This window comes from Nyctereutes procyonoides, unplaced genomic scaffold (assembly GCF_905146905.1).
Source record: "Nyctereutes procyonoides isolate TBG_1078 unplaced genomic scaffold, NYPRO_anot_genome, whole genome shotgun sequence".
Classification (NCBI taxonomy): Eukaryota; Metazoa; Chordata; class Mammalia; order Carnivora; family Canidae; genus Nyctereutes; species Nyctereutes procyonoides.
In genome coordinates this window covers 49164214-49175940 of record NW_026575121.1, presented here as the reverse complement: position 1 = coordinate 49175940, position 11727 = coordinate 49164214, and the positions used below count along the sequence as shown (strand labels likewise).

Below are 11727 nucleotides of genomic sequence, written 5' to 3'. Positions count from 1 at the left end.
CAGCGTTACTATTCGCCAGACCTGCCCATTAAGCGTGAAACGGTGGTGTTTTGCTTTCCGTACGAGACTGACAGTTTTCCCCACCGCTTTAAGACCCCCAGTTAGGCCAGGGTTTGGCTTTCCGCAGGGGCAGGACGCGACGGGCGGCCTCCCCCCAGGCGGGGATCACGGCCGCGAGGACTCGGGGAACTCGGGCTGGAGCGTGCACCGCGACCCCGGCGAAGGCCTGCCCCACGCTGCCCCACGCTGCCCCAGAGCGCGGCGGAATCGGCCCGGGCAGGTAAGGCGCCGTCCGTCGGCGGGCGGTGGGCGTGGCCTGCGCAGACCGGCCAATCAGCAGAGCCGCCCTAAAGACGGGCTCCCCGCCCCGGGAACCCGCCCGCTCCCAAACGTCCGAGCATGCGCCCGGGCCCAGCGCGAATTCCCCCGCCTCCCCGCGCGCCCTCCGCCCGCCGGGGTCAGAGTCAGAAGAGGGGTCAAGCAGGCTGCGAGGCGAGGCCCCGCAGGGATGGCAACGTGCGAAAGGCTGTGGCTGTCGCGGGCCGCCGCCAGTTCGCGGGCCGCGTTGGGCTCGCAGGCCGGCGCTTCTGGGTTTCCCGGGCTCGGCGTCCCGCGGTCCCGGCCGGCTGCGGAGGGGCGGCGGGAAGGCTGGGCGCGCCCCTTCGGCCCCTCGGGCAGCAGGTCACTGTTGGTCCCCGCTGGACACAGAGCTGGGCGAGGCTCGGGAGTTCCGGTCTCGCCCGAGGTGACGCAGCGGGTCGCCGCCGCGGGCCGGCATCCGCGTGGCTCGCAGCGGCTGTCCCGGCCTGCGCCGCCCGCGCCGCCCGCGCCTCGCCCCGGGGGCCCGAGGAGTGCCCGGCCCGGGCCGGACGGGCGCCGCTTCCCAGGGCTGCGTGCTCGTGCTCTCTCGGGCCGCAGGAAGGCCCGGGCGCACGGGGGGCGTGGTGCCGCCGGCCGTGGGGTCCCAGCGCACAGGCGCCGGGCTCGGGAGCTCGGTCCCGCCGCAGCCGCAGCCGCAGCCGCAGCCGCAGCCCCGCATCGTGCGCGCTCGGCCTCCCCTCGGGGCTTCGCGGAGCGGGGCGGTCGCAGCGCAGGCGCCCCGGCCCGTCCCGCCGCCGCGTCCCTCCGCCGACCTGCCGGTCCGCCGGCCCGCCGCGCCGGCCCCTCCTCCGCCCGCCCCGCCCCGCCCCGCCCCGCCCGCCCCGCGCCGCGCCGGACACCCCGCCCCGAGGAGGCGGCCCGGCGAGCGGCCGGCGCGGGAGCCTGGTGGCATGGGGGTGCCGCCGCTGCCACACTCACGGTCGCCCCTAGCGAGCCCGGGCGCTGCTCCGAGCGCGGGGGGCCGCGGACGCCTCGGGGGGCGCCTCGGGGGGCGCCTCGGGGCGTGAGCCGGCGCGGAGGGCGCGGCCGCGGGGCGGGCGGCGGCGCGGGGAGCTGCGGGCGGGCCAGGCCGGGCGCCCGGGGCGCACCTGGCGGCGGCGCTGCGCGGCCGGGCCGGGCCGGGCCGGGCTGGGCCGGACCGCGGGAGCGGGCGCGGGCGCGGCGCGGCGGGGACGGCGAGGATGTCGCAGCCGCCGCTGCTCCCTACCGCGGCGGAGACTCGGAAGTTCACCCGGGCGCTGAGTAAGCCGGGCACGGCGGCCGAGCTGCGGCAGAGCGTGTCGGAGGTGGTGCGCGGCTCCGTGCTTCTGGTGAGTGGGGACCCGCGGCTGGGCGCGGCGGGCGGCCGGCCCCCTCCCTCCACGCTCCTCCAGACCGGTCGGGCCCAGGCCGAGCTGCGCGACCCTGCACGACCCTGCGGGGTCTGCAGGAGTAAGAGGTGGTGGATGGGGACAGGGGAGAAGGGAAAACCCTGTAGGGCGGCAACTTCCATCTCCCCCCCTCGAGTCTGGGGGGTCGTGTCCCCGGTGTTGCCCCCCTTCCCTCCTGGGAAATCTCTAGGGAGGGAGATGGCCATCTCCCTCCCTGGATGGGGGAACCCCCCACGCCCCCGCCAAGTTTACCTTCCTCTGCCACACGGGGCTTTACGCTCCGTTGCCCCCCAATCCTCCTGCAGCCGCTCCCTGCTCTTCCGGTATTCCGGAGGGTCTCGGCACCTGTGACCTGGAGGGCTGCAGGGGGGCGGACGAGTGGGGGCTTCCTTTTCCAGTCGGTGATTCAAGGTAAGGGGTGGCCCTGCGCACCCTTTGGGTGGGCTGAACTCCAGAAAGGAAGCGGTTCCGCCCCCACCCGTCCGCCCCGAAACCGGCTTCCTGAGGTTTGGCCTCCGCTTACCAAGGGTTAGGGCGCGTGATAGAATCCCTTGGTAATTTCAGCATTTGTGCAAATTACTACGAAGTTTGGGGATTTGCATGCAGCAAGTGAAGCAAACAGTCCCAACGTTCATCTGGTCATAGCAGAACATCTTTAAAGAATTGGCCCCTGGGTGCAGGGAGATGAAGTCTTAAATCGACTTTTCCTTAGCCAGAGCTGGTCCTGCTATATTTGGAAACGTAGGACACCCAGATCACTTGGATGGTGAGGGAGAGGAGCGACTTTGGATGGCAGCATGTTTTCCCGGGCAGCTGGAAACTTTTAGCTGCTCCTTGCATTGTTGTTGGCGTTTGTTTTCTGGAAAGGGGCTTGTTTGTGGGCGGGTGATTCGTGCTGGTTGTTGGAACCGCTCATCTTCCTGGGTCGTGGAAGTGATTCTCTGTGCTTTGTGACGCTGTGTGTGGGGTACTGTCCCGCTGAGTGTAGGACCCTTGAGACAGGAGCCGGGCCGTCTTTCTGGTGGCAGATAGATGCCCTTCCTGGGCAGACACAGGATGACAGGAATGATATTTGTGGAGTTCGGAGTTGAAGCTTTGCCGATATCCATATACAGCTTTGCTTAGTTTGATTTTTCTCTCACTTGACAGCTCTTCAAACTCACCCCAGATTCCTCAAACTCCAGTCAGTCCGCCAATAATATACAGGGATTTTATTTTTCTTTTCTACTGAACTTGACCAGTTGATGGTAGGAGTAGAGCAGGGTTGGAAAAAGACCAGAACCTGGCTTCTCCTCCATAACCCAAGCTGACTTCTCTTCCCTTAGTCTAAGGAGGACTTTCTGCATCTTTTTGACTTTTGCCATTGTGTGCATGTTAAGGATAAAGCCTGCAAAATCTGTGGCTTTTGTTCTCATGTGAAATTTAGTTCTTTTAACTGAGGGCTACTGTCCTCATTAGAGACTTGAGGCAAAAGAAGAGTAAGTAAAACATGACTGTACCATGATTTCCAAAGTTCTGGCAGACCTGAACTGCAGAGGAGGTACTGGTTTCATAACCATTAAGTCGAACACAGAAGTTCCAAAATAGGCACAACACTGCAACAGATGTAGATGTGCAGCATTCCTTGAGTACCTGCCCTTCCAATAGGAGGGTGGGCCTACTGATAGTGACCTCCAAGTGTCCATTTCCAGGTATGACACACTTCCGTGTTACCTCATGACACTTTAACAGTACATCTGTTTTCTTTAGACACCTTTCATCATGAACAGTCAGATGCCTGGCTGGTGTCTCACCTCTTAGTGTTGTCTATCAGTGGTCACTTGTCTCACGAAACAAAAAAAATTTGCAGGAAAGCAGGTGTAGTCACTAGGGTGCTTGAGGGACTCCCTGGGTGAATGGGAAGTGCGTTGCAATGGTTCTGCATTGCGGAAGGAGGAATTTGAGATACCTTACAGATACTAAAAATTACCCATAAACCTCACTCCTTCATCTCCTGCCGGGTACTCTACTACCACTTGCTTCTTCTTGCTGCTCCCCAGTGTCTGTCAGGAAGCCATAGCAGGTGCACCGGCCACCTAAGTTCTGGTTTGGCTTTATTGTAGGAGAATATAATAAGAAGGGCTCCTTGATCCTTGCAGGAGGCTGAACAGCAACCAGGCCAGGGTTTGGAATCCTATGGCCTATCCATCCATGCTTCGATGGAAGTATTTCTCTGTTCTGTCTTTGACGACTTAGGTCAGTGCTAATACAATGCCTACAGCATAGTAAATGCTCAACGAATATTCTTAAGCTAGCTGACCAATAAAGCAATTTCGCAGACGTACTAAAATTTAATATGAATAGGGTATGGGTTTAACGGCTCTTCCCATTCTTCTAGCATTGGTGAGTGGCTGGTAGTGAGATCAGAAACAGCAAAATTAAATAGTTCAGTGGGTAATAAAGGCTGCTACTTAACAAACTTAAAAGTGAGATGTGCTCATAAATTTTTCATCGATAACTTCATTTTTCATAGGCTCAGGTTTTCAGGCCTTTAAAGATGATTTTGGGTTAATTTGAAGAGCTTGAAAACAGACATACAAAAAAGTGTAGAGAATAGTATAATGAGCTCATATAATCCATCACAGATTCAATAACTATCAAGATTTTACCTAACTTTAACTGTCCCTTTGGTGTGTGTGTGTGTGTGTGAGAGAGATTGTGAATTCCAAGCCTCTTGTCCTTTCACCCTGTATATCTAGTATGTACGATTAAAAATGGGGATATTTTGTACAGAAGTATAATGCTATTACAATAAAATTAACAAAGGACACCTGGGTGGCTCAGCAGTTGAGGTCTGTCTTTGGCTCAGGGTGTGATCATGGAGTCCCAGGATCAAGTCCCACATCAGTCTCCCTACTTGGAGCCTGCTTCTCCCTCTGCCTGTGTCTCTGCCTCTCTCTGTCTCTCTCATGAATAAATAGTAAAATCTTAAAAAAAAAAAAAAAAGTCATGCTGGGCTGTTGCTTAACTTCTCTGAACTTCAAAGTTCTAAAACACACACATATATATATTTTAAAGATTTATTTATTTATTTTAGAGGGAGTGCAAGCAGGGGGAGGGGCAGATGCAGAGAGAGAGAGAGAGAGAGAGAGAGAGAAGCAGACTCCCCGCTGAGTGTGGAGGAGCCTAACATAAGCCTTGATCTCAGGACCCTGAGATCATGACTTGAGCTAAAATCCAAATTCCTATGCTTAACCAACTAAGCCACCCTGGCACTTCAGGGCTCTATTATATTAAATGTGGGTCTGTTCCTAGAGTCCCTCTCCTTATCAATGTGCTTGAATTTTAAGACTTTTATGAGTAGTAAAGGTACTGTAGGAAAGGGAATTTATGATTTGTGGTAATGAAAGAAGAATCCTCACAATTCCAGAATTAGCTTTCCATGATTTAGAATAGTCAGGAGGGCAGTGCATTCAAAATATCTATGCAAGCTCAGAAGAAAGACTTCTCTGAGCAGGGTTGAGTTGTGATTGCTTTTGGAGCTCCCAAAGCATTTTACCTTGGGTCTTTCAGATTTGTTAAAACAGCATTGTAATGGCCTAGATCTAACAGAGTATGCCATACAAGGCCTAAAAATATCCTTTCTCTGAAAGATTTGTGTAAATATTGTGACACACGCCATTGCATGGGTTTACCAGCTATACAACCCATGGTTTTGGTTCCTAAGTCACGTGGCTTCCAATTTCCTTACTGATCTTATCTCAGGAGGTTCAGCTTCAAATGCTCCTTCCATATTCCTTGGAGATCCAGCAGTATGAAATGAAATGAAACCAAGTCAGGTCACTAAATTTTCCCATTGTGTTACTGGAGGAGAATGGGCAGAAGGTGTGGGATGATTCTGTCCTGGAGTATGTGCTTGGAGCCTTCCTCACCCTCTCAGGTCAGCCAATTCAAGGTTCCAGTATTATCTGGGGTAATGTGAGACAAATGGTGGTGTTCTTTGAAATCCTCAGGTAAGATAAAACCTCATTTTGGCGGTAATTTTCAATCAGATATGTTGGTAAATCTACAACCAAACTGGCTTGAGCATCACCTCACTGTCTTTCTTCACCCTCTTGTGGAGGGAGTCCCAACAAACAGAAACGTCCCAAAACAGAGGAAGTAGGGTGGAGGCCCATCTCCCAGTAGATAATCAACAACAGGTTCTATTTCTCTGGTTTCTAGTCCATTTGAATATTAGGAGATGGGAGGGCATTAGTAATGCCTTGAATGTGAAAAGGGAGGGAAGGAATTGTGAAATCTTTATCCACGTTGACTGAGTGCCTTCTCTGTGCTGAGACTCTTTGTTGGGTGCTGGGATGTGCTGCTGTGTTCTAGCAAGCCCTCATCTTAAGGGTTTAGGATCTAAACAGGTGGACAGGTCAGTAGTTTACAAAAAGGTGGATCACAATACAAAGGAGCCCTTTTAAAGGGTCAAATGGGTGGGTCAGCGAATAGAGGAAGTTGAAATGACAGAACTGGTGTAGGTGGGAAAGTGTTATGAAAAACTGAAAGGGACCTGGAAGATGCAGAGATAAGGGGGACTTTTTTTCCAGAAAAGAATGAGAGATTGAAATAATGCTTAGAATGCCCAGGTAGGCCAAGAAAGAGCAGAGCAGCTTGGGCAAAGACGGGTAAGTTTTAGGAGGAAGGAAGAGAAGTTTTGAGAGGTACATTGGCTAATTTTGGGAATAGTTTCAAAGACTGGCTGAGAGTTCATCACAAAATAAATTCTTTTTCTTTTCTTTCTTTCTTTTTTTTTTTTTTTTTTTTTTGAGAGTAGGAGAGAGAGAGAGAGAAAGAGGGAAGGGACAGAGGGAACAGGCCCCATGTCTAATGTGGAGTGTCTGGCTCAAGGCTTGATCTCACAACCCAGAAATCATAGACCTGAGCCAATATCAAGAGTCAGACGCCTTACTGCCTGAGCCACCTGGGTGCCCCTTCCTTCTCTCTCTCTCTCTCTCTCTCTCTCTCTCTCTCTCTTTTTTTAAAGATTTATTTATTTATTCATAGAGAGAGACACACAGGCAGAGGGAGAAGCAGGCAGAGGGAGAAGCAGGCCCCATGCGAGGAGCCCGATGTGGAACTTGATCCCGGGTCTCCAGGATCACACCTTGGGCTGCAGGCGGCGCTAAACCGCTGTGCCACCGGGGCTGCCCCTTCCTTGTCTCTTTGAAACATAGTTTAGGAAAGAGGTTCGAAACAGCCTATGAATATATGCTTCTTAGAGACATCTTCTCTTAAGTGTAGTCTTGGGGGTAAATAATGTGATGATTCTGTGTCATGCAGGCCCAGCGACAGGGGGAAAGGTATGTGGCAAGAGAAGAAAACCCTGAATAAGCCTCCGTTGTGTAAACATTTAGGGTGTCATAGGAGGAGTATCAAATGTGCTGGGTGCACACCATTCAGTAAATCCTGCTGCAAAAAAACAATGTTGGAGCCCACCTTTTACACCAAAATAAATTATAACTAAATATAAGAGTTACGTGTGAAATGAAAGGAGCATGGGTGAATAATCATGTAAGGGTAGAGAGGGATTTTTAAAGTATTAAAGGAAAAACCAGTTTGGTTTAGGGTTGGGGAGTGAGATGTGGCTTTGCCACTAGTGAGCTGAGGCCTTGGGGTAGTTTACTTCACTGAAGCCTCAGTTTGCTCCTCTGAGAATTGGGATTATTAGATATTATTATCTTTGAGAGTTTTTAAAATAAAGATTAAATAAGGCAATATATTTAAGTCACTTGATAGTTTTTAACAAATGCAAGATCTTGCTTATGTTAATAAAGGAAAAGATTGGTTATCTTGACTAAATATATCTGGATCCAGGATTTATTGAGTACCTACTGTGTCCTAGGACATGTGTTAGGGCTTCATGCATGGGACGGTAAGTCACCACAAGGTGATGGAGCTGTAAGCGAAGGATCTGGGTCTTGAACCTGGGCACTGTGGCTTGAGACCACGTGTTCCTAACCATTCCGCCTATTGCCTTCCCATATAAACACTCAAACCTCTGTTCTATGAGTAACAAGTAGTACCATAAATTTAAGTCAATAAACTTAGAAGCACTAAGCACTCTATTTATATATGTCCATATCTCAGTCACAGCATTACTTTTTTTTTTTTTTAAGATTACTTATTTATTCATGAGTGACACAGAGAGGCAGAGACACACAAGAAGAGGGAGAAACAGGCTCCCTGTGGGAAACCCGATGCGGGACTCGATCCCAGGACCCCGGGATCAGGACCTGAGCCAAAGGCAGACGCTCAACTACTGAGCCACCCAGGTGTCCAACAGTATTAAGTTTTTAAAAATATATTGAGAGTTCTTACAAAGCAATTACAAAAAGAAAAACACTCCAGGAGAAAAATGGCAAAGGACATTAATAGGCAATTTTTCAAAGAAAGGAGTGTGATTATTAGTCAATGAAGAGCAGACAAAAATAAAAAATGTTCAACCTTGCTAATGACTAGAGAAAAATTAATTAAAACAAGTTGTTATTTTTCCTTGATCAATTTGTAAATTAACAAAGATAGAAAAGGTATTTGCAAGGATGGGTGAATTGGTGACTCCTAATTGCAGGACTACCCCAGTTCACAACTCCGGGGACTCCATTTGCTTGGCGTTGAATGAGAAATGTGTCTCCTGGAATTTTTTTTTTTTTAAAGATCCATTTCTATTCATTTATGATAGACATAGAGAGAGAGAGAGAGAGGCAGAGACACAGGCAGAGGGAGAAGCAGGCTCCATGCAGGGAGCCCGATGCGGGACTCGATCCCGGGACTCCAGGCCACCCAGGGATCCCCTGTCTCCTGGATTTTTTTTTTTTTTTTAATTTTTATTTATTTATGATAGTCACAGAGAGAGAAAGAGAGAGAGGCAGAGACAGGCAGAGGGAGAAGCAGGCTCCATGCACCGGGAGCCCGATGTGGGATTCGATCCCGGGTCTCCAGGATCGCGCCCTGGGCCAAAGGCAGGCGCCAAACCGCTGCGCCACCCAGGGATCCCATGTCTCCTGGATTTTATAGCATGATGAGTGGTACAGTCTTTTTGTCGTTGGGCTACATATCAAATACTTGAACATGCTCCCAATCTTTCATCCAGTGCTTTTAATTGTGGGAGTTTCTCTTCAGGATTCACCTGAAATGTGCATTCAGTTCAGTGTCTGAAGTCACGATGCTGACTGTTCAGGGCAGAAAATGTAAAATACTGACCAACAGCAAATGATCTAAAGGTCCTGACAGTAGTCTAAATAAATTGTGGAATGTGGAGTATTTATTATGCCATTATGTTTTGTTTTAGAAGAGTAATGATGAGAAAATTCTTCCCTTGCATCACTGGAAGGCGGAGGGCTTGTGGTTTTGCTCATGAGCTTGGGCCTGGCTGTTTGGGTTCTGGTACCTCTTTGCTAGTGACCGCGGTGTTACCTTGGATTGTGCCCCTGCAGCCTGGCTTCTGTCCTTGGTGTGGGGTAGCCTCTCAGTCCTTACCCCTTCCACATACTGGTCTGCAGCATTTCATGCTGTTCAGCCATCCTGCTTGCTCTTCCCTGTTTCTCCTCCATGTTCTAGTCTTCACTCTGTCCCCTTGCTACCCTCACCACCCAGAGGTGTTCCTGGAGGAAGTGCCACGCCTTTACTGTGATTTCTGAGTCTGTACCTCAGTTTCCGCAGCTGAGGCATTCTTGTCCACTAACCTGCGTCACATGTGCACTTGGCTGTCCTACTGGTCGCTTACGTTCAGCATCTGTGATACACAGATTGCCACTTTTCATACCAAACCAGCCATCCTTTTAGTGTTCTTTTCTTTAGCAATAGGCGTCATGGTCATGGTCACCGACTTTGAAATCTCTCATTCCTCCTTGTCTCTTCTGGTCTTCTCCTTTTGCCTTTCTCATCTGTCCTCACTGCATCCATTGTATTCTGTGTCTGCTTCAGTCCTTGTGAGCTAATGACTCCCAAAACCTCAGTGGCTCAGAAAGGTTTATGTCTTCCCAGTGCTGCCTGTCGAGGATGGCTGGGGTCATGTTATCCATACCCTAGGACCTGGGTAGATGGGACAGCCATCATCTTGACTGTGGTATGTCCTGTGGGGTGGGGGGCGGAGGAGGAGAGTGTGGGGACTCCCTTGTAGGCTCTTACACTTTCACCCAGTCAGTTTTGCTTCCTTCCATTGACTCAAGGCCACACTTAGCTCCAAGGGTAGAGAAGTATAGGCTTATCTATATACCTGGAGGGAGAGCTAAAATCTTTGGTGAGCTGTGAACTGCACTCATGACTACAGACCTGTCATCCTCTTCACTCGGTCTCCTGCCCTTATCTTGGTCCCTGCCACTGGCCCTCCTGTCTGGTCTCTTTGCTGCCTTTCTTACCCTATCCTTAAGGCTTTAACTCTGAATCCTTAACACACATTGCTTCCTGCTGTCCTTGGAATGGGAGCTTCCTCCCTTCTTCCCACTGTAAGGTGCTTTGCTTATCAGGCACCACTCTGCTGTTGCTCACCGGCCTGGCTTTAATGTTCTCCGGATGTCAGGCTCTCTTGTACCCTAGGACCTTGGCAGAAGCTCTTAGCTCTGTCTGGGATAATCATCACCTCTTGCCTCCTTCCTCATCTACCAGGCCACTCCCCTAGGTCTTTAGAACTGTACTTACATGCCCTTGCCTCACAGATGCCTATCCACCCAAACTGAAACAGGCCCTGCCTGTTCTTTTCTTTTGTCCCGCTTAGCACGATTTATATCTTTGTGTGTACATTTGTTTAGTGTCTGTTTTCCTCATCGGACTGTTTGTTCACCTCTGTTCCTCCAGTGCCTGGCTTATAGTAGGATTCGATGACTATTTTGTGGGTGAATGAATGACTCCTGAAGACTTCTTCCTTACTGTTTCAGTTTTTTCATCCTTTTTTGATTCCCCATTGCTCTTAATTTCCCTTCCCTTGTACCCATTTCTGTTTATTTCATTCTAGCCCACCTCCCTCTGGGTTAGTTTTCCTAGCTCTCAATTTCATTATGTCATTAATTTCTCATTGCCACCTGATAATTTGGTGAGATTTTCTCAGGAAAGAATGTATCATTTTGGGGCTGGCCCTGTGTTTTAGTTTAGAAAAAGCTGGTCAGGTTGTCAGTAAATCTTTGTATGATCTTTGCACTGTTTTTGAAAGCAGCGGTGCATTTTGGTACAAGTAAGATTCATTTCCTTTTTTAGGACCGTTTGTTTTGACCAACTCTTTAGAGCTTCAGCATGTAAAATAACACCCTGATCTAATATCTTGTGTTAGGGATTTAGTAACCAACTCATGTGAAAACAAAATGAAATCAAATAAAAATACAAACAATAAAAACTACTGGAAGTGCCTTCCATTCAGTTGAATCATGAGTTTTGCAAACCATCAAGAAGTATGTGGACAATGAAGTTGTTTCTATTTCTTTTATATCTCTGTCACTTTTTCTCTAGGACTCGCTGAGTCCTTATCAGTGAATAGGTAGCAAGGAGACTTATTATCAGATCAGAACTCTGTAAAGCCAAATGGTGTGTTTGAATCTCTCTGCCCCCTTTGTTTGAATTTGGCAGGGATAAATACAATTAAGATAGTGCCTGGGTGTGTCTGCTTAGGGAGGCTGGCTAGGTCACTGCTTCTGTTGGAGACAAGCTCATTTATTTATTATAGATTAGCATTTATTGAATGTTAACTAGATTCTCTGAGAGTAAATCTAGAAGCAGGTATCTATGAATTGCCTAGGGTCTCCACTGATCTCTTTATTCTCAAGTTTATTTTGAAACTTATGTTCTTAGTTTGAGATTCACATACTCTATTTTGTCATTTTTTTTTTTTTTAAGATGTATTTATTCTAGAGAGAAAATAGAGGTAGGGACAGGGGGAGAGAATCTCAAGCAGTCTCCCTGCTAAGCATGGAGCTCTATGTGGGACTGTATCTCAGGATCCTGAGATCCTGACCTGAGCTGA

The 11727-nt window shown here is 49.7% G+C and overlaps 1 protein-coding gene across 13 annotated transcripts in view; it reads left to right on the top strand.

Moving 5' to 3' along the window:
• Window positions 1-1529: 1529 nt before the first annotated feature.
• DOCK9 (dedicator of cytokinesis 9) overlaps window positions 1530-11727 on the top strand; it is a 277563-nt gene continuing 267365 nt past the window's right edge. For 10 of the 13 annotated variants that reach the window (XM_055336137.1, XM_055336149.1, XM_055336142.1 and 7 more), the window contains exon 1: window positions 1532-1691. In XM_055336137.1, coding sequence (XP_055192112.1) covers window positions 1563-1691 — 129 coding nt within the window. In that variant the 5' untranslated portion in view covers window positions 1532-1562. Of the gene's footprint in view, window positions 1692-11727 lie in introns of all 13 variants that reach the window. The other 3 variants (XM_055336152.1, XM_055336151.1, XM_055336153.1) reach the window with 1 other exon arrangement.